Raw genomic sequence first — 25,714 nt, 5'->3', positions numbered from 1 at the left:
CACTCCTTGAGCAGATTGAAAGGTATGTTCTAGTTGAGGGTGGACACGATTCCTCACTTCGTAAGCGCAGATGCTGAGATATGAAGGGGCTCTGTCACTGAGGGAGGTGCTGCGGACCAAGAGTCTCTCACGGAATTAGAGCTCCCTAAGTTGTCCCTACCTGAGCTCCTGGGAATCGGGACTATGGCCCATTCATCTCTGCAGCCCCAGAGACTTGTCCTGTGCTCCTACACTGGCAGGGAGGAGGGCAGGGCGAAAAACACGGGCTTGACATCCACCAGACCTGCCTCCAAGCTCTGCCAACAACTCTACTGCGTCCCACCCATGTGATCCTTGTAAATGGACTCAACCCCTCCGAGCCCTCATTTGGATTTTTTAATGTTTCCTCAGTATTAATAAGCAAGAAATTCTGGTTCTCAAACCATTGGGAAGTGGAGAGTATTCTGAGATCATTCCATTCTGTGTTCTGCGTGGGACTGGGGAGTAAAGAGGTAGCCTCCTTCCCTAATTGTGGCCTTATGAATCGACACTTGGAACAACTGGAAATTCAAGAGCAACTCTTTCCCCAGCAGCTCTGCCCCAAGCTGGCCTTTTACAGCTGGCTTTGGGCTCCATGGAATGCCTTAGAACTGGCCTCCCGAGAGAGCTGGTGCCTCGTCCAGAAATATCAGTTAAAATGGAAAAAGTTAACAGGGCTTTCAGATCATCTCGTTACACTCTCCCCAGCCTCGCCCCCTGCCCCCCCCCACCCCAGAGGCATGGTTTGGACTCCAGTGATTTCACCCAACAATACCTGGCAGTGGGGCCGAAGGGCAAGGGTCAGGCCGCGTGGTCGCTACTGTTGCGGTGTTTGGTGCTCTGGGAAGTCTGCAGAGAGAAGCCCCACCTCCCAGATGCTTCCTGTGTTTTCAAATGTAAGGTGATTTGTAGTTTTTAAGAAATTTTTTAAAAATTCCAAATCCACGTGGACCAGCAGAGCATCGACCTTGTATATGATGCATACTTGATTGCTCTGACCTGCCTCACCAAGAACTCTAGTTTATTCTCAACTGTCCCGGTCTTTAAGAATCTCACCAGGTGTTCAAGTGTGCGCCCCTGGGTTTGCTGGGTAATGAACTGAAACCAAACACAATCGCGTGAGTCAAAAATGTGTCTTCACAGGGGCGCCTGAGTGGCTCAGTCGGTTAAGCATCCGACTCTTGATTTCAGCTCAGGTCGTGAGATGGAGCCCCAAGTCAGGCTTCGTGCTGGACGTGGAGCCTGCTTAAAATTCTCTCTCTTTGTCTCCCTCTGCCCCTCTCTCCTCCCACCTCTCTCTCTCTCTTTCTCTCACTAAAAAAAAAAAAAAAAAAAAAAAAAAAATGTCTTCACTGCCCTCCCTCCCTTCCGCCCCGGTCATGCCGCCCAGCCCATTCCCCCATGTTACGAGATGGCCTTCACAGCAGAGGGGGAAGCCACGTTACTCTTCAGCCAAATACAGCTGCTGCCGCACCTTTTACCCCACAGATGGTGGAAATAAAGCAGACCAGCTTTATTCCCTGTGGCAAGGAGATAGATGGCTTCTGTAGTTTTCAAGCCATTCATCATTTTTGGGAGGGGGAGCACAAGCACCCGTCAAGTGACACTTTTGCCTCGTTTCTAAGAACTCCCACCTAGCAAGGCATCGAGAAGCGTGCTTGGGGGTCCTGATTCTCTAAAGAGAAATTGCCTTCCCTCCCTCTTCCTCCACAAACATGTCCCTTAGTTTGTGTAGGGAAGGAAATGGTGGCTTGCCCAAGTATCAAAGGGAAAGAAGAATTTATGGAGGTTTTAGGAAAACACTTTAGCACTGTGGGCTGGGACTTTAAAGTAAGGAGGCTGACTTTTTAACAAGCGAAGAAACACTTAAAAGCCAGAATTAGTGCTGCCCTTTAGGGCAGTCACCCTGAAAGACTCTGCACTGATTTCAACAATGTCACCATAGAAAGTTCTTCTTTGGAATTGCCTTACCCGCGTTTTCAAGAGAATTTCCTCCAGAAAATTTCCTTCATCCTTTGACCATAGATCGGAGTCTTAGCAAGAGCCAGATGTCATTTGGAGAGGAGCAAAGTACGGGATTCAGGTGCAGAATCAGGAAGCTAACCTTTTTGATCAGAAGCACAGCGTGACCCCGAAGCAAAAAGATACATTTTCTAAATGATTCAGAGGCTTTTCCAAAATATTTTGGAAGGATGGGTAGGATTTGGCAAACAATGACCTGTGGTCATGAGGCAGGGAGGACGCCATGATGGGTGACTGGGGAGACAGTATCCAGGGGTAAATGCAAGCACTGGCCTACGTGTTCCCAGTCCCCTCATGGTCAAGCCCTTCTAGCTCTCTAAACTGCCTGCCCTGGTTCCTCTGCCTCCAGTTTGGACTGTCTTTAGAACTGGAGCTCTCCTTTGTATCCTCTCTCTCTCACACGACCTCGTCTAACAATAGCGTGTAGTAGATTTAGTGTGTGTTCTGTAGCAGAGGAGGGCATGACAGATCTCACCCCACCAGCGGTCTGGGGGAGGAAGCTGTGCGCAGAGCTTTGGAGCAGGGAGGAAGACTGGAGACTTAATTCCTCACCAGCGTGCTCCCAACTAGTGGCGCGCCTTCCTTTCAAGTCTGACTTGTAACGAGTGTACCGCCTTGAAAAGCACGTTTCAAGGTCTCTCATCTGCTTTTTCCGCTTTGTCAATTTGTATTTATATCAGACGGATACATGCTCGTAGTAAAAAATTCTCAAAGAATTCTGAAAAGTTTATTCCAACAAGAGTAGCTTCCAGCCACATCCTTCCCCACCTCCCAGACCCATTCACAAGAAGTAGCCTCTCTCAGCCCTTCTAGCTATCTCTATTGACATTTAAATAGCACGCACATACTACTGTTTCTACTATTTCTGTCTCTCATTTTTAGACACTGCTACTAACTTCCTGTTACGATGCTCGAGAATTTAACATACTTTTGATTCCCATTATTGTTCTTTCTGGCTGCCCTTAGGATCTTCTCTTTGTTCCTGGTGTTCTGGAAGTTCCTGATGGCGCCTTGTGTGTCTGCGTGTGTGGCCGTTTATAGATTCATTGTGTTTAATGCTTAATAGGCCCTTCTGTCTGGAGACTCTGTCCTTTGGTACAAGGAAACTTTCCATTAATTTTTAGTAATTTCCTCCCCTCCATTCGCATTTTTCTCTTCTGAGAACTCTTGTCATTAAGATTTTGGATGTCCCAGATTTGGATCTCTTTCCCCAATTTTCTGTTTGTTATTACGATAGACTTACCAAGGGATTTCCTTAACGTGATATCCCACCTCTTCTACTGGGTCTATTTACTACTATCAGATTTGTTTTATTCCAAGAGCACATTTTAGTCGGAATGAACCTTTTTGGTAGTCTTCTGTTCTTTTTTCATGGATATACTGTACCACTGTTATCTCACCTCTTTCCTTTTATAACCTGAATTGTATTTGTTTTTCTGCTTCCCCTTTTTTTTTTCTGTTGCTGTTTTGGCTTCTGTCCTTAATGTTGGAAGCTTTTGGGGGGTGGATCTTGTTGACTGGTGGGTTTCACTGCACAAGTCCCATCTCCTAGCCCTCATTTTCGTTAGGTGACCCCCCTGAAGCTGGAATCTGGAGATCTTTCTGGGACCATTCAGAGGATCAAAAGAAGAATCCTGTCTTCTCCTGCTGGACTAGGAGGGAGGGTGGAATGGGGGAAAGGAGGTTCCTTGAAGCATGGCTATTGGTGTTCTAGAAATGGGAAAGGGGAAGGAAACAGGCTGAGAGGCTCGAGTTCAGTGTGTAATGCTCTCCTCTGCCCTCCATTATGCTTCAGCCCCCCCCCCCAACTGAAACTCTTTTAGTTGAATTTCTCTGGAAGAGGACAGTATGGAAGAAGATACTTGGCGCTCTGGCTACCCCTGCTTTATTCAGGCTTTGAAACAGCCCTTGTTTTCAGTCTCACACCATGTCCCTGCCTCTATTGGCACCTGCAGTCTGCATTTGCTGAGCATCTTGCGAGTTTTTGTGGGCCACACTGGCTAATCTCTAAGTGGCCCCTGCCTCTGCCCCTTGCCTTCCTCGGTTCTGCCAAGCCAGTTACAAGTCCTCTGTCTGCTTTCCATCATTCAAACGATTTTGGAGATTCTTGTCCACTGTTGTCTTTTTTTCCAGCTACCATTGTCATCGTAGGTTATTACTTATTTTGATTCCTTTATTATCGTTTTGGTGAGCTTTTGGTGGGAAAAGAAGATAAATATATTTGTGGTCAATCCATCATGATTAACTGCAACTCTGTCCACTTCCCAAGAGCAAAGAATTCTTCCAAGAAGCATTGGCTAGTTTTATCCCTTTTAATTGAAAGATTCTTTGTTCTTTTCTCTCTTGCCCCTTCTGCCGGGATTTCCATATCCATTGAGATCCTCTAAGACAGAACTTAAAAGAAAAACTTGGAGTATTATACCACATTAGCTCAACTCTTCCCTGAAGCCTGACTCTGGGTCTTTGGAAAGATCAAATCTTTCAAACATTTTTCCTCAGAAAAAAAAATTTTTTTTTAGGTTTTATTTATTTGAAAGAGAGAGAGAAGGAGAGAGAGTACAAGCACGAGCTGGAGGGAGAAAGAGAAGGAGGAGAGAATCTGAAGCAGACTCCACACTGAGCGCAGAGCCTGGCAAGGGGCTTGGTCTCACAATTGTAAGATCATGACCTGAGCCGAAACCGAGAGTTGGCCACTTAACTGACTGAGCCACCCAGGCGCCCCTTTCCTCAGAAAAATTTTATACGTCATTTCTAAGCTGTGTACTCTTCCATTTACAGCTTTTGATCCTTTTTGAATATTGTTTGACTCAGGAGAACCCTTTCCAAATAGCCTTTGAAATGGGTAAATGTTCAGATGTGTTGAGTCTGACATATCATGAGTTGGGCAGGGAAGAAGGCCAGGGGCCTAGGGGTAACGGGTAGGCATGATACAAGACTTATTGGTAACAAGGTATGATCATAGGAGTTCCAGTGGTGATTCCAGAAGTTTTTCTGTAAGTTTCAATTGCCATCATCCAGGGCAACTGCAGATTTAGGCAGGAGGACTCGGTTAGGCAAGAGAAACTTCAGGAAGGCCTTTCTGAAGAAGCAACGTTTGAATTGAGACTTTCCAGACAAAGGAACTAAAGGATGCAAATGCCTTGCGTTTCTGGGAACAATCTTGGCATGCTCAGAGAACAGGAAAAAGGCTAGGACACCTGGAACGTTGCAAACAGAGAGTTTTCAGATGAGGTCAGAGAAGTCAGCAGTGGCCAGATTACGTAGGGTTTTATAAACCCTGATAAGGAGTTCAGCTTGTGCTCGAAGTGGATTGGGAAGCCATTGAAGGATTCCAAGCAAGGAAGTTATTGATCTGGTCTATGTTTTAGAAAGCTCATTTTGGTGGAGGATGCGTCTGCAGCAAAGGTCAGCGTAGAAGCAGTAAGACCAGACTACAAAGCTATTGTTGTCACCCGGGTGAGAGCTGGTGGTGGCTTGCAGTTGGTGAGTGGTAGAGGAGGCGAAGAAAAAGGGATTTGTGATCTGCTCTGGCGGCAGAACCCACAGGACAGGTTAGTGGGTTGTATATGGGGGTGAAGTCTGATGTGATCTGATCTGTTTGGTAGTCTTTTGACTGGCTCCCAAATTACCGAGATATTACACTTCTGAAGCCTCTAGAATTGTATGTCTCCTGTAATTGATGTAATGGGAATTTACTGACAATTAAATTCTTCGCTATAGGAACAGATAGAGAAACTTAGTTCATTGGTGGTCTCATCTAATCTCCTGGTCCAATGGCTTTCAATACCATCTATATGCTAGTGGCTCCCACATTTCTATCTTCAACTCGAACCTCTTCCCTGAATTTCAGGCTCCTACGTCCAGCTGCCCCTTCCCATCAAAATGTAACATATCCAAACAAAATTCTTGATTCCCCCCCCCCAACCTGTAGCTCCTGCAGTCCGTCCTATCTCAGTTAGGATAGCCGTATTTTTCCAGTAGGCCAAGCAAAACCCTTGGAGTTGTCCTGAGTCCATGTATTCTCTCTGTCTCTGTCTGTCTGTCTGTCTGTCTCTTTGCCTCTGTCTCTCTCACTCTGTACAATCCTTCAGGAATCCTACACTCAAAATATATCCAGAATCAGGGGGCCTGGGTGGCTCAGTCACTTGAGCATCTGACTCTTGGTTTCGGCTCAGGTCATGATCCCTAGGTTATGAGATCAAGCCCCACATTGGGCTCTGCACTTAGCGTGGAGTCTGCTTGAGATTCTCTCTCTCCTTCTCCCTCTGCCTTTCCCCCCTGCTCACTCGCTTGCTCCCTCTCTCTCTCTAAAACAAACAAATCTTTATATATATGTATGTTCAGAACTGAACATACTGAACTCAGCGCCCTCCACTGCCCCCACTGCCATCTAGGCTGCCATTATGCCTACTTGGGATCACTGCAGAAGACAGCTAACTGCCCTCACCACTTTGGCCCTGCTCCTGCATTCTCTTCTCGATATATCAGTGAGAGTGATCTTTAGAAGATATAACTGAGACCCCATAATTGCTCTGTGTACAATATGCCCCAGTGGCACTTAGCTTTTTTCAGTATGAAAGTCAGAGGCCTACATGATCTCATTCTCTGACCTCAGCTCCTACTCAGAGTGTTCGGGAATACTTGTCTTCAAGGCTCCATGCTAAAGGAAAGTTTCTTACAAAACATCTTTAATTGATTGAGTTTTAGTTCTTCTCCCAAAACACACACAAATAAAAGACATAATGGTCCAGCATTTTGGCTACAAATATTTCCATAAACAGAGCATGTCCTTTCAAGGAGTTCAAATGACGAGCGAGCCAAAATCCAGAGGATAAACAGTGGTAGGGGGCAGCATATTGGAGTTGTATCCCAGAATCCTCGGCCAAAGAAAATGTACACAAAAGAAGAACCGAATTCCCTTTCTCCTCTTCTGATCACTCTGTTTATTCTACTTTGTTTAGATTGATGAGTCTATGTGACTTCATCTTGTAACATTTAACTTATTACTGCTAATTTATATTAGTTTATAAATATGAGCTATTATTTTCTTTAATCCCGAGGAAAAAAAGGTCTTTTGACTGGTTATGAGTATGTTATTTTCCTACGTTTATTATCACCAGGTTTTCTTTTAAGTAATTAGCCACCGGTCATCCTTGCCACAGTATCTCGTGCACCTCACTTGCCAGTTGGAGGGGGGGGAGTGTTGAGTGGGAGGTCCTGCCTGAGTGGGGCAGGAACCCTGGAAGGATGCTTGGAACAGTCCCTTTGTCTTGTCCTTCAAAAAATGGTCTGATGTGACCAATATATGTTTAGCCTTAAGAACTGGCAGAGTGTAGTGAAATTAAAATAGGTGGCACTGAGGTATTATACTAAGAAGAATTTCGCTTTGTGTTTAGGTCGTTCCAGCAGTTGTGTTTGAAATTTCTGGGTCTTAATGGCCAAAACTCTATTATGGTTAAGGTTAAATTTATGCCAGTGTTTTCTTTTAAGTGAAAAATGGGCTTAATATTTTTTCTTATAAATTTAAAACAATTCAGATGATACAAAGAAGTCTAAAGCAAAATGTGAAAAGCAGTCTCTTTTCCCAGAGATAGCTGTTTTAATACTTCAGTGTATTGTTATTAGAATTTTTCAATGCCTTTTTTTTTTTTTTTAAAGCAGGCTCCACATCCAGGGTGGAGCCCAACACGGGGCTTGAACTCATGATCCTGAGATCAAGATCTGAGCTCAGATCAAGAGTCGGATGTTTAACTGACTGAGCCACCCAGGTGCCCCTGTGCCTTTTTGTATAAATATATACCTCAAGTGAGATCATAATTCAACGTACCATTTTGTAACCTCCTTTTTGCTCGACAATATATCATGAATGTATTTCCATGACAGCATATGTGGATCTAAATAACCCCCAATTTTTCTTTTAGAAGGGGGGAGGGGCAGAGGGGGAAGGAAAGAGAGAATCTTAAGTACGCTCCACACCCAGCACAGAGCCCAATGCGGGGCTTGATCGCACAACCCTGAGATCATGACCTGAGCCGAAATCAAGAGTCAGACTCTTAACTGACTGAGCCACCCAGGTGCCCCCTAAATAACCCCTTTTAATGGCTACATAATAAGTGATAAGGATATCTTATTTTCCCTAAAAATATCTTAGTAGACGCAATGAATCTAGGCTTCCCTTAAAAATTTAAAAAGCATGCAATTTAAGAAACACAAGGAGATTTTGTTTCACTGACATAGTATCAAGCATATTAAATTAAGAGGGCCTGCAAATACTCTGAACAAAATGGTCTCCGTTACCGAGGAAGTGCATTTGTTTCTGTGGAAACTGCAAGTCTTTATTGAGCACCTACTAAGTGCCAGCATAAATCTAGGTGCTGGAGACACTGGTGAATTAGCTGTGTGGGATCTCTGCTTGCAGAGTGCACACTCTCGGGGGTTAGAATCTGATTTAAAAATTTTTTAAAAGCTAGTAAGAAATAAGAAAAATATCAGGTATTGAAACATAACCTGACATTATGTTTTCCTGGTAGCATTTAAGCTGACATTTTGGTCCTGAATTCTGTAGGTTGAATCAAATTATATATTATAATTATATTTCAGGTTTAAAGACAGTGAGGAACAAATAAATTATGAGTCATTTTTCTGCGCCCTGAACTGGAGAATGAATCCGATGCCCGAATTTGAAGCACCATCGTACTTGAAAGAGGTAAAAGTAACACCTGTTTCAAAACCCAGCTGTGGCTACCTCCCTGGCATTTTTAATATCCTTTATCTTAAAGATTATTTTTCAGCATAAAACATTAACATCCGTGCTTTTGGAAAATGCACTGATGTGTTTCTGGGTATTTGTGTTAAAGGCTAATTCACTTTCCGTGCTGAGCGAATATCTGCTCTATAAGAGCATGACTTTTCTTCGGTGGCAGAACTTTCTTTAACCTCCGTCGCATCCAATTATATGGAAAATAGGATAATAGGTTACAGTTATAAATAGATATAAACACCGTTATCAAGGGATTCTGCTAACATCATCATGAGCCACGAGAGCAAATCTCAGGATGTCTGTGGCTGTGCACACAGCTTTGCCTTGGGTGAAACACTATAGGACGGGGATGCACATTTCACAGTGGAGCCAAATTTAAAATAAAACTTCAGTAGAAAAATGCTTGGTTAGGGAAAACAAAGTTCATGTGATCGGGTGGTGCTCTCAACATTGTGGAATTGTCCGAATTCTCTAAGATCTCTTTGGACCAATTGTCTTGAAGGAGTGGGTGGGTGGATGGCGGTTTGTTTATATTTTAACATGCTCCAGCAATTGATTTTCTTGGGAAAGTCCCTTGATAAAGCAAATGTCATGTGGTTACTCCGAGAAAGGAGGCATTTATTCCTACGGTCTCCGCTGACCAACTCATTCTGGCCTGAACTGGTCTAGTGCCCCTGGGGAGGTCCTGCAGGCATGCAACTATTCTGGAGTGTCAGGCAGCCTTAGCACTTCCAGAGGGTTGGGAGACAGCGGTGGCCTTTGGAGTCCAACATCACTAGGGTTGAATTCTGGCTTTGCCGCTTACTTAGCTGAGTGACTTTGGGTCACATAACTCTCTCATTTATAGATTTAATTCTCAGACAGATCATGAATGAGTATCCACTCTCGGGGATGGGGTCCAGAGATGAAGGTCATTATTGCTGCCTTTCGGGGGAGGGGGGCCACCTGCTGATGGTGGAATAAATACACTCATGATTTGGAGCGTGGGCATGATACAGCCTGCGTGGGATGGAATGGGATGCGGAGGAAGCTGTTGGGGTTGGAAGGGAGGACAGGAAGTCTTCTCAGGGGAGGTGGTGCTTGAAATTTCTTTGACAAATGGGAAGAGTCAGCAAGGGAGGGAAGTGGCATGGTTCGGAAAAGGCATTCCCAGCAGAGGCTCTGGGTCGGGACGGTGTGGAGCTTGTGCAGAACCAGAGGGAACTGGTGTGGCTGGAATGAAAGCATGGAAGGAGGAGTGGAAGAGGGTGAGGTTGGAGATACCGGCAAGGGTGAGGTTTGACTATTGTCCTGGAAGGTCTGGAGACCGTGGAAAGATTTCAAGGAAGAGAGCGACGCCATCAGGTGTACCCTTTGAAGGATGCTTGCTCTGGCTGGATAGTGGGCGCTTTGAAGAGGGGCCGTGGGGACAGCAGACCCATTGGGAGGCTCTTGATGTCCCATTGTCACCATAACAACTGCAAACACTTAAAGCATTTACTGTGTACCAAACGTTACCCTAAGGCCTGAAAATCTATTAGTTGGTTTAATCCTCAGAGCAACCCTATGAGATAGGTACTCTCGTGATCCCCATTTTAGAGACGAGGAAGGTAGAGAAACAGCACGTGTGTGACAGAGTCAAGAATTGTAACTCAGGTCTGTTTTCCTGCGAAGAATAAAAAAGAAACAATATTCTTTTTTAATGTAATTGTTTTTGAAGATATTGGATTTAATTAACTAAAATCCGAGATACCATCATGAAAGCAAATCAGTACTGACATTTGGTAACCTTTTAATTCTCATCCATGCAAATATTTAATGTTGTATGTACAAAGAAAAATGATAGATGGAGTTTCTATTCTACCTTCTCACCTCAGTGTTATAGTATTCCGTGTTGGGTGTCATCCATTTGTCCCATTAGGACTTTTCTCCAGCCCCCTCTCCCCTGCTCTGAGTCCCGGGCAGCTGACCTTTATGGGCTGCATCGGTGGGTCCCCTAGCCCGCTGACCTCCAGTTCGGTTGGCCAGTGGGATGCACCAGCAAGAGAGTGGAGGGTGGGAGGAGAGAGAAATCCTTTCCCTCCCTGCCAGTTCCCGTGGATTGACTGCCTCCCCCATATAGCTGCCCACCACTCCAGGTTCCAGTGACCACCGTCTCGTGCCCCTTCAGCCGCAGGTGCTGGCTGGCTGGTTTTCCTAAACGCTTCCCACAACTTCAGAAATAGTTATTAAATTCGTCTCAACTTACACGACTTGCTCACGTCCTCTCTTTCCTATGGCCCCTGAATGATGTGCACGCTTCTTCTTGCTAGATGGCAGCTGCCCTTGTTGTATTTTCCCTTAGTTCCTATCTCCCTCCTTTTCCGTTCTCCCCCATCCACCACCCACGTGTTCACCTGTATGTTGGGGGCTTCATCACTGATGGTACAAAATATAATCCTACCACAGGCATTTATTGGCCGCGTGTTTCTCTAACTTAATGCTACATTATGGGCAGTCTCTCTAGTTTAATATGTGTAGACCTGAGCCATTCTTTAATAGCTGTAATATGGACATAGAATAATTTATTCATCCATTTTTCTGTTGATAGGCATTCAAGTCATTTTTACATTTTTGCCTCTGAAAACGTGGTAACTTATTATGTTAATTTTTGTTTTCCTGATGACTGAATTTGAATGAAATTTAATGACCTTTGGGCACAACAACCCACAGTTAAAGACTTTTTTCATAGCAACCCAGCATGCACAGATACAGCGGAACCAAAGATTCACGAAACTACTATTCTGACTACGTGTGGCGCAGTGCCATCTTGTCTGTCTTTCTCTCTTCCTTTCTTTCTTCCCTCTTTTCCTTTTATTTTCTCCCCTCCCCCACACCCCTCTTTTCTCTCTTTTGAATGTCATTTGTGAACCATTAAATTGATTTAAGGGCCCACAGAAGGATCACCACCCACACTGGAAGAGGAACCACTCCATGGGAAGGCCCAAGATCCACTCTCCCCTTAGTCACCCCTCCCCCATTTCATCCCTTATATATCTGTGACTGGGACATGAACATGAGTTCAAATCCTTAGCTCTGTGATTGACTAACTGGGTGGCTTTGTGCAAGTCTCACTCAACCTTTCAGGTTTCCGCCCCTCAACAATGGAGATAAGAGTAGTACTTCCGGGGCACCTGGGTGGCGCAGACAATTAAGCTTCCGACTCTTGGTTTCGGCTCAGGCTGTGATCTAGGCTTACGGGATTGAGCCCCAGTCAGGCTCCATGCTCAGTGCAGAGTTTGCTTAGGACTCTCTCTTCTTCTGCCCCTTCCCCCTGCTCTCCAATTTGTGAGTGTATGTGTGTGCGCATGCATGCGTGCACAGGCTCTCTCTTAGAGAGAGGGAGAGGGAGAGAGAAAGAAAGAAAAAAAAGAAAAGAAAGAAAGAATAGTACTTTCATTGGGGTGGTTGTGAGGATTGAGTTGATACACGTGAGACACTTATCGCCGCATCTGTCCCATAATAAGGGTTTAAATGTTAGCTATTATTATCATTTGTAAAATGGAGAGGTCTTACTTCCTCAGCTGAGGGGGCTGGGCCTTGAATAGTCACCTTCCAAGGCTAAGAACAGTGATTCTACCCTTAAAGGTAGGAGAACAGTTACGAAACGGGAATGTAGCGTCAGAAGAAGGGCCCATGCTTCAGCAGTGGGCCCTTCCAGTTGTTACTCCTATACAGTGAGAACTTTACTCTTTGGGTCTTTGGTCAACTCTGCTGACGAAGCCTAGAAGCAGTTCAGTCTGCGGGAGACATTTGGAAGGGGCCATTTCTTTCTCGCCAGTTTCAGAAAGACAGGAGCATAGGTATGAAATGGTACCAATTTAACTTAATAATGAGAGCGTAACTAGATCCCAGAGTCCACAGCCCTCTGGGATTCCTAAGCTTGTTAGTGTTTCATAAAGAGGGTATAAGATAGCTTGGGAATGTTACCAGTGAGTCTATACCCGCATGTGAAAATCGTCAGTGGGAATGAGCATAATACTGCATAGTCGATACAGTACAATCAGTACTGGAAAGTACGGTATCTCCTGAACCGTGTAGGTGTGCTGAAATGTTCCTGTCTAATAATGCCTGGGGACACGCGTCAGCGCCTGTCACACAGGCTGGGTTCTCCAGGAAGCAGGTGGAGTTTAATGTGCAGGAGGTTTATTCGGGAGCGTTCTTGGGATCAATACGTGTGGAAGGGAGAGGAAGGGCACAGGAGTGGGCAGAGGGAGCAGTTGAGCCAGCCCACAGGGAGCTCTGGAGCTAGAATGGCCTTTCAGAGCTGCCCTGAGATGGGCCACAATGGCTTGGTCTTTATCCCTGTAGGTTGCTTTAGGAAGGGGATAACCTTGGGTAATGTGACTCTTTGCAGCCAAGACAGCTCTGTAGCCGAGGCAGTCCCTGAAGGGGACTCTCTGCAGCTGGGCCACCAAGTCCTTCCTCAGGAGATCCTGGATGGTACATCCTAGCTTGGCAACCAGTTGTTCTTGATGCTCTTGTTTTTCGTTTTTATTAAAATAATTAACATACAATATTGTATTAGTTTCAGGTGTATAACACGGTGATTTATACACATTGCAAAATGGTCACCCAGTTAGTTACCATCTAGGTGTCACCATGCAGTGTTATTGACTGTCTTCCCTCCGCTGTACATTACAGTACATCCCTGTCTTGGTTATTTTGTAACCAGAAGATTGTACTTCTTAATTCCCTTCGCCTATTTCATCCATCCCCTCTTACCCCGCTTCCCTTTGGCGATCATCCGTTTCTTCTCTGTAGCCGTGAGTCTGTTTCTGTTTTGTTTGGTTGGTTGGATTTTTAAATTCTGCATGTAAGTGAACTCATAACGGTACCTGTCTTTTTCTGTTTGTTGTATTTCACTTAGCGTAATGCCCTTGGGGTCAATCTATGATGTTGCAAATGGCAAGATTTCCTTCTTTTTTGTATGGCTGAATAATATTCTATTGTACATATATTTTGTAGGTTTTTTTAATCTGTTCATCCACTGATGGACACTTAGGCTGTTTCCATACTGTGGGTATGGTATTTTATTTTATTTTATTTTATTTTATTTTATTTAAAGATTTTTATTTATTTGAGAGAGAGAGCACAAGCAGGGGGAGCGGCAGAGGGAGAGGGAGAAGCAGACTCCCTGCTGAGCAGGGAGCCTGACGTGGGGCTTGATCCCAGGACCCTGGGATCATGACCTGAGCCGAAGGCAGACACTTAACTGACTGAGCCACCCAGGTGCCCCCATATAGTGGCTATTTTATTTTATTTTTAAAATATTTATTCATTTGAGAGAGAGACACACACACACACAGAGAAACAGAGAGAGCACAGGTTGGGGGAGAAGGAGAAGCAGACTCCCCTCTGAGCTGGGAGCCCAATACGGGGCTTGATCCCAGGACCTGGATCATGACCTGAGCTGAAGGCAGACACTTAACCATCTGAGCCACCCAGGCGCCCCGTGGCTGTTCTAAATAATGCTGCAATGAACACAGGGGTGCATATGTCTTTTTTAATTCATGTTTTTGTTTTCCAGTAAATACCTAGAAGTGGAATTGCTGGATCGTAGGGTAGTTCTATTTTTAATGTTTAGAGGCACCTCCATACTGTGTTCCACAGTGACTGCACCAATTTCCATTCCCACCAACCGTGCATTTTCTCCATGTTCTCGCCAATACCGTTGTTTCTTATCTTCATAAAAGCCGTTCTGACAGGTGACAGCTGATATCTCTTTGTGATTTGGGTTTGCATTTCCCTGATGATTAGTGATGTCGAGCATCTTCCTGTGTACCTGTGGGCCATCTGGATGTCTTCTTTGGAAAAATGTTTATTCCGGGTCCTCCGCCTATTTTTTAAATCAGATTGGTTTTTTGATGTTGAGTTTTATGGGTTCTTTATATATTTAGGATGTTAACCCCTTATCAGGTACATCATTTGCAAATGTCTTCTCCCATTCAGTAGGTTGCCTTTTCGTTGATGGTTTCCTTTGCTGTGGAGAAATGTTTTCATTTGATGTAGTCCCTCTTATTTATGTTTGCTTTTACTGTCCTTGAAGCCTTTGTTGATTGTTCTTGGAATCAGCTGGGGGCCTGGCAGTGTGGCACAGCCCCCTCCCCACCCCTGCTCCCCTGTCACTGCCTGAGCTTCTGCCCATGGCGGGCGTTGACAGGAGAGCAGTTAATGCTGGAAGAGGCCAGGGAAGAGCCAGACCAGATGTGTAGGTCTGTCCGGGCCCAGCTGGGCACAGAAAACCTCTCAGAACTCTGGGGATTACCAACATTTGGAGAAGTCGTCACAGCCAAAAGTCATATGTGGGATTTTAGGATGAGATCCACCAGGTTGTGAATGTGACCTAGCCCTGAGTGTGACGTGACAGATTCAAGTTCTGTTGAGAACGACGAGTGGCAGGCTGAGCTCCGGTGTGGAAGCGTGGCCCGGGTGGAGGCCAGGGGTTGGGCATCTGCACGCTTCCTCCAGTGTAGGACCTGGACAGGCTGGCTCTGGCTGAAGTTCCAGAGATGCCAGACAACAGCTTGGTCCGCTGGATGTCAGGACCGGTCCCCCAGACTCAGGTGGGGCTCCCCTACACGAGATGGCTAGGTGGTCTCAGCTAATAGGGCTGGTGTCCAATAACAAGCCAGCCAAATTTACACAGAGGACTGTGGTCCGTAGCTCATCTAGCTTTGATTAGTCCTTTGGTGGGAGATTTCCCCATGTGGCTGGGCATAAGCCAACCGTCACCCACCATATGACTTTTGACTGTGGCCTGTGGCCTGAATTCTCACGAGCTCCCTTGGCTGGGCCTCTGCCTGGCTCCCGCAGCGGCCCACGGTGAGCCACCGGGGCTGTAACTGACCTCCCACTCCATTCCGTGACTATCTACAGTCCCAGCCTGTGGCCCTGGTGCTGTCAAGGCCTGGAGACCCCATTTCCATTCTATCGTGCTCGCTCACAGATGGTGGCTGTAAAACTGGCAAAATAGGGCCCACTGTTTAGAGCCTGTCTGGTTAATCTCAGAAGCCACGTTTTAAAAAAATAACACTAAATCGGTTCTCGTATAAACTTTATAACTTGCACCGTGTGACTGGCATCTTATCTTTTGACATTTCTGAGAAAAATTGGATGTGGCTTCATTTTATGAGCACTGTAACTGCCGGACCATTAGCAATTGGCTCTACAGCCCTCTCTTGCCACAGCACGATGATACATGGCCTTGGCGGGGTGGGGGGGGGGCAGAGGGGGCAGGTCGGGTGCACCTTGGGATACGTCTTTGGACGCCCCACTTGCGGAAGATCTTCTTTTGGTATTTAAGAGGATGGACTCTCCTGTGATATTTTATTGTCCCAATCCTGTGAAAATTAAGTATCCTTCCCAATTTATAGATAGGAAGCTGAGACTCAAAGGCATTCCTAAAGGTAAAGATTATATGGTTCGGGGTTAGTGCCAGGTCTAATAAATAAGCAGTTATTTCTAGGATTTGAGGTTGAATTTAACAGTTGAAATAAAAGGCTATTGGTCATTCTCATTAGATTTTAAAAGTAGCTGATAAACACAGACCAATTACCTAACACAAAACAGTGACCTAGCAGGGAACGATTCTGCCAGAATCCGCTTTGATTCAAAGCACTGGATGATGTCTACTTGCATTGTGTGCTGAAGCTGATCACGAAAGCTCAGCAAAAAGTCCTGTCCTCCTGAAAACCTGATTTACCTGGAAGGCAGTTGCAAGGAAAGGTTTCTTGTTTAAAGGCCACACCTGTGTTTTAGCTACGTGCACACAGATGACAACTCCGTTGAAGCTCTGTCTAGGGCAGTGGGAAGTGACTGGGACGTAGCGGCATTAAAGTAAAGACAGAAATGGATAGGAATATAAGCAAATCTCCAGGTTCTTTTTTTTTTTTTTAATCGATAAGCTTTTCCTTATGGCATCAGAATGCTCTTGATGATCTCAACAAGTATTTACAAAATTTCTTCCCCGAATTAATTTCCCTTTGATTCATGGAAATTGAATTGCTCTTACAGTTTTGTCAATTAAGTTATTTCCGAGGTCACATCAACCTATTAGAAGGCAGTAAATCAGAAGGGGTAATGAAGCATGAGAGACTATGGACTATGAGAAACAAACTGAGGGCCTCAGAGGGGAGGGGGGTGGGGGAATGGGATAGACCGGTGATGGGTAGTAAGGAGGGCACGTATTGCATGGTGCACTGGGTGTTATACACAACTAATGAATCATCGAGCCTTACATCGGAAACCGGGGATGTACTGTATGGTGACTAACATAATATAATAAAAAAACATTAAAATATAAAAAAATAATAAATTTAAATAAATAAATAAATAAAAAGAAGTCAGTAAATCCAAGAAAACCACAGTTTCAGTTCCATATACCCTACTGGACTCGTCTACAAACTCATAGATATTTCTTGTAAAGACGTCTTTTTTTTTTTTTTTTTTTTTTGAGCAAGGGAAGGGGAATAACAGAGTGAAATCACTAACATGACTCCATCAGCCTTACATTTGGGAGGAATAAAAATAACCTTGTTTCAGTGAAGCGTGGAATTTAATTGGCTCCCGATCTTTTCCCCCTCATGCATCTGGTGGCCAGTACTACAGTAGAAAATTTTAAACTAGAAGGAGACATAATCCAATTAAATTTCCTTTTAAAAATGTCAAAGCAAATAAATCCAGAGCCCATGAGCTCACACACAGCTCTGCTAGTCTCACTGGGCAGCTGCTGTTTACTGGGTTCCCAGCCAGTGCCATCTTTGCTTCAAGGGTGTATGATTTTACAGATCAACAGCTACATTTTTTTTCACCGTTGATGAACAAGTAATTTATTGCCAACGTCTTTGACATCGTCAGTAGCTGTAGTCAAAGCCAGCTTGGAAGATGCCGTGGGGCCCCCTTGCAGACAATGATTCCCAGCCATTTTGGAGTCATGATGGTGCATCATTGTCAAATTTCGCTCTGCATTTCATAGTTCTTCCTCCTTCCAGAAAATAGCGCTTCGGCTCCAGAGGAAATTGAATTTGGTTTTGAGATTTGGGCGCCCTCTCTTGAGTTATCTGGAAGTCACATCAGAGATTCTGGATCCGTCCGCCAGCGTGTGAGGAAGTTGCTTTGTTCCGCACTGTGCTGTGACTTTCATAGACATTTTATTAATTCTGGTAAATACAAAACCATAGCGTGTCTTCGTTGAACTTCCTCGAGAAGCCAATGTGGAGACAAGAATTCGAGCGTATATAGATTAGGGGGGGGGTGGAAGGAAGACTGTTAAGGGAGTGGGGAATGAAGAGTGGAAGGGAAGGAGCCACCACAGGGTGTTTTCTCAAACCAGTAACATATGTTGGTGACTCGAGTTTAATGCCTCTGGGAAACTCAGGGGGCCGGTGGCCTAGACACACCTTAGCGTGTTCCCACCCAAAGTGCAAGGGGGTTGCACTCTTCCTCCACCAGCTCCTGTCGGTCATGGATGAGGGCTGCTCCTGATGACGGAGGAAAAGAGCGAATTCCCAGGCACTTGCGGCATATCACAGGGGCACCCCAAGTGGGCCTCAGAGGCCAAAGAAAAGCTTTCAGGCAGAGGAACGCAGGTGCTTGGCGCTTGGAAGTCGGGGCCACTGAGCGCCAAAGTGGAAAGGGGGAGAAGATGGGGAGGGGCGCTGGCAGAGCCTGCTGCACACAGATATCTAAGATGCCAAATACGGCTCGTCCTCGTCGTCTGGAATGGCAAGGACCTGCTGCTGCGGGTGCGCTCTCCTGTTGTGCAATTATCGTGCAGTTCTCTGCACGTACAGCGTACGTGCCCTGCTGGGAATACAAGCAAACCTGGACTTTTCTTCTCATTTTGTAGCGTAGCATGAATAAAAGGTCAGTGAACACAAAGAATATTCTTTTTCGCTGCCCAGATTGTCATAAATATTATGTAATGCAGAGCATTTGTGGATTTATCAGAACAACGAGGCAGTGGAAGTGTGGGGTTTCTCACGTCACTAAAGACCTCTTTATTTTGCAGAGACATTGCCCATGTGAGTCCTTTAGATGGACCCAATCACAGGCAAAACTCTGAAGAAGCTACCTTTTTCCCTCTACTTTATCGTCGCCTCCTCTCCCCTGAGTTTCTTAAATCTCATCTCCTGTTTTCCCACCCTCCTTTGGATCTCAATTTCATTTCTGTGCCTCTGTTTAAACTAGTATCTGTGAAAATCTCCCTAAAATTGGGGGTTGGCTACAATTCTGGTAACCAATTCCAATATGTGGGGTTTTTTTTCCCCACATACCAAACAACTCTCAACACCAGCTGAAGGTCCTACAATTCAACTCAGCTCTGACATGACCTGCTCGGAGACAGCATCAGATCCCACAGGGTGTAAGGGCTCAGTCCCACAAGACTGCCCCTTCCCCCCACTTCAGACGCATTGATCACCTGTGCTTGTGGTCCACTGGCTGTAGATGAGGGGTTCCCATGACCCCCTCCTTGGGTACGATGAATTTGCTACAGCAGCTCACAGAACTCAGAGAAACATTTTTGCTTCCTAGATCACTGGTTTATTATAAGAAAATAGAACTCAGAACAGCCCGGGTGGTAGAGATGCAGAGGGTGAGGTAGGGGGGAAAGGGTGGGGCACTTCCTCCCTCTCTGCGCAGGCCACAGTCCTCAAATCTCCACAGGTTCCTTCCAATCCAGGAGCTCTCCAATCCCTGTCCTTTTGAATTTTTATGGAGGCTTATTACAAAGGCACGATTGATTAAATCACTGGCCATTAATGATTGAACTCAACCTCCAGCTCTGTCCCTGGAGGTCAGGGGGATGAGACTGAAAGTTCCAACCCTCTAATTACAAGGTCCGTTACCCTAGAAACCAGCCCCCATCCCTAGGTGCTTTTCAAAAATGTCTCATTAACATAACATAAGACACCTTACCCTTCTCATCACCTTGAAAATTTCAAGGATTTTAGGAGCTCTGCTCCAGAAAGAGGGAGGAAGACCAAATATGCATATCTTATTATGAATCACGATAGCATATTGGCAGTATATGGATCCCGGGTTCTTCAACCACTGCAGATATGCCTATGGCATTTATCAGGTATTGGGGCAGAAAAAGTCACTCCCACCTGGATCCTAGGGAATAGCAACAAAGGGAAATCAAATCCAGGGAAGTGGTATTGATTCTAGACAGAGAGCATAGCGGGACTGGAGCTTCAAGAAAGCATTGCGTGAGCCCTGAGTTTAAAATGACTAAGATCTAAAGAAATGGACTATTGTCTTCTCATCTCAAATCATCCTTCATCTCAAACCCCAAGGTATTTAGTTGTGTTTCCTTTTGTCCAAGTCCGGCTTATTGCTAATAAATTTAATTCTCATCTCCAAATTCTTGAGTTGCCATTATTCCAACATGAGTCCCTCAGTTTCTTTCTCTTTTATTTTTAGAGGTTAAATCATGATTCCTTGCTCAAAAACAAGAAACTTTTGCTGCCTAATGAAGAAGCTATGAGGGAAGGACCTTCTAGAACTGGCCTGTTTCATAAAAGAATCCATTCCCCAAATAATTTCTTTGCAGTGATATGAGTTGCATATTGCATTTTAGTCTTTTTGTGTTGAAAATTCTTATTTAAAAAAAACAATCAAGGAAGAGTGATTTTGAATGCATATATTTACATTATATTCCTCTGTAACACAAATCCAAAAATACCACTTAAGAGAAAAATTGCATTAAGTTTTGTAATGAAATTTCTGAGGACATGTTGAATAGTTCAATGACTATTGATTAAAATATATAATTTTTTGTGTGTACATATATGTGTGTATGTGTGTACACACACAATGATTTACTGCTTCTTGGTGTAGGAAGGACATTTCACTAAGTTCCACGTGGTATAAATAGGAGTTGATTTAGGCTTCATCTCTCTAAATGGCCATTTCCGTCTTTATGCAGCCAGTTGGTCGTTTGGGCTCAACCTCCAATGTCTGGCAGGAGACATTTTTTTTTTCTTTGAGTGTGTGTACGCGTGCGCACGTGTACGCGTGCGCACATGTAAGCGAGCAGGCTGAGGGTGGGGGGAGAGGGAGAGAGCATCCTAAGCAGGCTCCACACCCAGCGCAGAGCGTCACTCGAGTCTCCATCTGACAACCTTGCGATCATGACCTGAGCGGAAACCAAGAGTCGGACGCTTACCCGACTGAGCCACCCAGGCGCCCCAGGAGGCACTCTTGAGAAAGAAAAGGTGTGTCACTTCAAGAACTACATTGTTTTCTACTCAACTTTTCTTGTAGAGAGTGATACGATCAGGCGTAGCCATGTAGGATGAGAGCCGGCTATTTCCAGATTGGCCCACTCTGCTGGGCTTTGGACGGTAGCTCGGCAGATAAGCAGAGCTCTGGAGCCTCACTGGTGGGGTTCCAGTCCAGGCTCCTCCACTTACTGGCAGTTTTCTGGACAAGCAGCTTAACCCTTCTATGCCTCAGTTTCCTTTTCTGTAAATAGGTATCATAATAATACCTACCTCTTAGGGTTTTCTGTGATAAAAACTTAAAAAGAGTACCTGTTACATAGTGAACATCTAATAAATGTATTCGTAATAGTAGGATTGCCATCACTACTAAGCAGTATAAATCCCGCGAAAGTCGGCAGCCAGTTCGTCGTCTTCATCAATCATCTCTTTAATGCCTTAGCTAGAGATGCCAGTACTCGGTGTTCTGATGATGATGATTCTGCGTCAACATTATTAATTACCATAGTTTTACATAGCACCCATATTCCAGTGACTTCCACATCTTTGCATGGTTCTGGACTCTAGCTCTGTGCTACACAGAGCCCTATTCCCAGGTGATTACCAGAATCTTCACCTGGATTGTCCTATGGGTGCCTCAAATTTAAAAATGTCCCAAATTGAACTTAGTTTTCCTCCTCTGATCCTTACCACCACACTAAAAAAAAAAAAAAAAAAAAAAAAAAAGTTTAAAACTCTTCTTTCTGCTCCTTATTTTGCTTATAACCTTGCCCTGGGCTGAGTATTGCACGCCCACCCCCCTTCGTGTCTACCCAGAATCTCAGAATGTGAATTTATTTGGAAATGGGTCTTTGCCATGTGATTAAAAGCTAAAATGCGAAATGAGGTCATACTGGATTCGGCTGGGCTCTAAAGCCAGTAATTGGTGTCCTTATGAGAAGCCATGTGAAGACAGAGGGCCACATGCAGAGCACAAGAGGCAACCAGCGGAAGCTAGGAGAGGGGGCACGGACCAGAGTCTCCCTTAGAGCCTCCGGAAAGAACCACCCCTGCCAGTATCTGGCCTTCTGGCCCCCCCGTAGAGTGACAGAATAAAGTTCTGTTGGTTTAAGCCTCTCAGTTTGTGATAATTTGTCATGGCGGTCCTCGGAAATGACTATAGATATCGTCAATATTACTATACTAAGAAGTCTTAGCACTCTCCTCACCTGTATTCATTTACCTGTATTAGCTTATAAGGACACCAGTCATATTGGAGTAGGGACCCCCCCCCCCGACTCCAGCATGACCTCATCTTAACTCATTACATCTGCAGCGACCCAATTTCCAGATAAGCCACATGCTGAAATATCGGGGCTTAGGATTTCAACATCTCTTTTTGGAGAGGACACAGTTCAACCCATACACTACCCCTTTCTTTTATCACCACTCCAAATCGATCACCTTCTGGGCATTCTGTGTTCCTACTGCAGCAACGTCTTTCAGATGTAGCTCGTCCTTACCCCAGCTTCACCTCCCCTGGCTATGGCGCAATCCTCTCCCTCTGGCTCTCCAGAATTATTGCAGTAACCTCCAAAGTGATTTTCCTCCTTCATTTCATTCCTCATACATCCAGTGAGTGAATCTAATTAATTTTTAATCAGATTTCTCTGGCAGAGACCCACCGGTGTCTTTCCCCAGCCACAGCCTAAAGTCTAAACTAGCACAGAGAGCCCCAAGTTTGGCCCCATCTTTTCCTTCCAACCCCCTCTCTTCCCACTTCGTCCTCTGTGTTCCAAATCACAACTGGGCTAGCTGTTCACTCTTTCTGGAAAATAGATTCTTTTGTCTGTGGGCTTTTGTTTATGCCGTTCCCTATGCCCGGGGCACCCTTCATCACTTCAGGCCCCTGCCAAACTGCTGCTCATCCCATAAGACCCAGCTGAAGCAGTACTTACACAGGGTGCTTCCGCCATTCCGTCACAGAATTATTGAGGCCTTCCCTGTGTTTCTGACACCCTATGACTCTGGGTACTAATATAACACCAGGAAAGATACAGCACCTCTTGCGTGAAACAACCTTGACAATAGAAATATAAATAGCCCACAGTGTATGGACTTGTCGGCAACCCCCCCGTTGATATTAATATTGAGCATTGCAACATAAATAAAAAGTGTGTGGGGGCATATCTGTGTGTGTCTTGACATATATATATGTCAAGATTTTTTGAAATCTGATATGTGTTGACTACTTCTATAATTAAGCGTTGTTGCAACCCACTTCATCAAAATATTCTTTTTAAAAAAGATATATTTATTTTAGAGGGGGCGGGAGGGACAGAGGGAGATGGAGAGAGAAGATCTCAGGTAGACTCCCTGCTGAGTGTGGAGCCTGATGCGGGGCTCGATCTCACGACCCTGAGATCATGATCTGAGCTGAAATCAAAAGTCAGACACTTAACTGACTGAGCCACCCAGGCGCCCCCAAATATTCTTAAACCTCTCTAGAAGAGTAAAGGTATTTATTTTCTGAAATTAGAAAATATAGATACACAAATATACATACCATATATGTTATATATGAAGTATATGTGTGCATATATTTATACATACATATATATAAAGTATATGTATATTTTCTCCACAGGAACATACTGTGAATGAATCATTGCTCTTTTCATTATTAGGTTAAAGAAACAGTAACCAAGCGATTCAGTGTAGCTAGCAGATCCTATTTTAATAATTGAGGTCTTAAAGCATAGGGGGAGTTATCACTGTAATAATGCTGCATAACAAACAACCCCCCCCCCGTCCCAAATTTCAGTGGTTCTCAACAGCAGACATTTGTTTTTCTCACCCATGGGCCTTTAGGTCAGCTGGGCTTGATCCACCCATGTCATTTTGGGACCAGCAGTATCTTGGGCCATGTTCTTCTCATGGCAGTGATGGAGGCACAGCAGGCTCGGCCAAACCACGCCAGCATATTGGAGCCTCTGTTCGCGGTACATCGCTAACGTTACATAGGCCAAAGCCAGTCCTGTGGTCAAGGCCATATTAAAGAGACAGGAAAACAGACTCCACAGGAGGGTCTGCAGAGTCGCATGGCAAAAAGCATAGGTGTATAATTCCACCACAGAGAGGGTTGAAGATGAGAGCGTAAGATTTCAGTCTACCGCAAAGTCCTTACGATTCAAAGGTGGACGGCAGAAACGCCTGCCTTGAGAATAAGCTATGTATTAAGAGCTTATATAACAATAAGAAACCATTTGATGTTGCATTTACAAAACTGCACTTTGACATGTGGTTATAATTATATCCATCTTTGGTTCTTTTCCTAGAGATGTGAAGATGAGTGGCTTGGGATGCCATCACCTATTCCCGTGAAATATGTTAACTACGTACGCATTTTAAAGGATGTGTTCGGCTTTGAGGAGGAGTAACCATATGCCAATTTTGGTCACCTCCCTTTGATTTCCTGCTCTCATTTTACTAAGTTTATTTCAGTAGATATAATTTCATTAAAAAAAAAAAAGAAGGTTCATATTGAATTGAAATCCATAGGCCACAATTAATTCCCTTTTGTCATTTTAGTTTTTCAGAACATCGTATTACATTGCTGATGTACCAGCATTATTAAAAATGCCATTTAAAGAAACGTCAAACATTTTTATTACATGTATGATTTATTAATACCAAAGAATCTTATGGTAATTTTCTATCCAACATAATTTGATTCATTGCAACACAAAAAGAAAATTACTTTTGACAGCTATACATGACAATATAAAATCAAATTATATCTGAGCAATAAGTTGTGATTCTATTAAACATTTCTTGAAATCTTTTTGACACATGTTTATTACTTATATAATTAAATTTTGTAGCAACCCACCTTATCAAAATAATCCTTAAACCTCTCTAGAGTGAATGTATTTATTTTCTGAAATTAGCAAAGCTATGAGAAGGACTCCTGCCCTTGTCCTACAACACACACACACACGCTCACACACACACACTCTTGCACGCTTAAAAATTTGAGAGAGAAATTGAAACATTTGCAGTGTTTATATATTTTTTTTAAGATTTTATCCATTCATTTGACAGAGATAGAGACAGCCAGCGAGAGAGGGAACACAAGCAGGGGGAGTGGGAGAGGAAGAAGCAGGCTCCCAGTGGAGGAGCCTGATGTGGGGCTCGATCCCAGAACGCCAGGATCACGCCCTGAGCTGAAAGCAGACGCTTAACGACTGAGCCACCCAGGCGCCCCTGCAGTGTTTATATTTTTAATGCCCTTTTTATATCTAAAGTTAGCTGTTAACTTAGGAGTATATGCATGTATATATAATTATAGTATGACCAAAAATGTTTTATGTCTAAATTATTTAGGGATGTGAATGCTGAAGATTTTAAGAGATCCTTTTCGGTTCGTTCTCCGCACACACGTACCACCCACCCCAGGGGTTTAAATATTCTAGGACTATAGCATGCTTCCCTCCTGCTTTTTCTCTAGTTGTATTTTGATTTTTCCTCTAGGCCTCTGCGTTCTGAGTCTCAGCAGAACTTTTGTCGTGTAGTGTATGTTTGGTTAAAACTCATCACCACGGACCTCTGGGAATTCGTTGTGAGAAGTTTGTCCCAATCTACCCCAGTCTTTAGTGTTGGATGCCGTGTATCCTAAATCCAGGCGCCT

General features: G+C 44.4%; 1 protein-coding gene across 1 annotated transcript in view; it reads left to right on the top strand.

The window, feature by feature from the left end:
* EFHC2 (EF-hand domain containing 2) overlaps positions 1–24,686 on the top strand; it is a 185,325-nt gene extending 160,639 nt beyond the window's left edge. The window contains exons 14-15 of the mRNA XM_026513339.4: positions 8,641–8,746; positions 24,363–24,686. Of these exons, the coding sequence (XP_026369124.2) occupies positions 8,641–8,746; positions 24,363–24,464 (208 nt within the window). The 3' untranslated portion in view covers positions 24,465–24,686. The remainder of the gene's footprint in view (positions 1–8,640; positions 8,747–24,362) is intronic.
* The last annotated feature ends 1,028 nt before the right edge of the window (positions 24,687–25,714 follow it).

This window comes from Ursus arctos, chromosome X (genome assembly GCF_023065955.2).
Source record: "Ursus arctos isolate Adak ecotype North America chromosome X, UrsArc2.0, whole genome shotgun sequence".
NCBI classification, from domain to species: domain Eukaryota; kingdom Metazoa; phylum Chordata; class Mammalia; order Carnivora; family Ursidae; genus Ursus; species Ursus arctos.
This window is presented reverse-complemented; position numbering and strand designations above follow the sequence as displayed.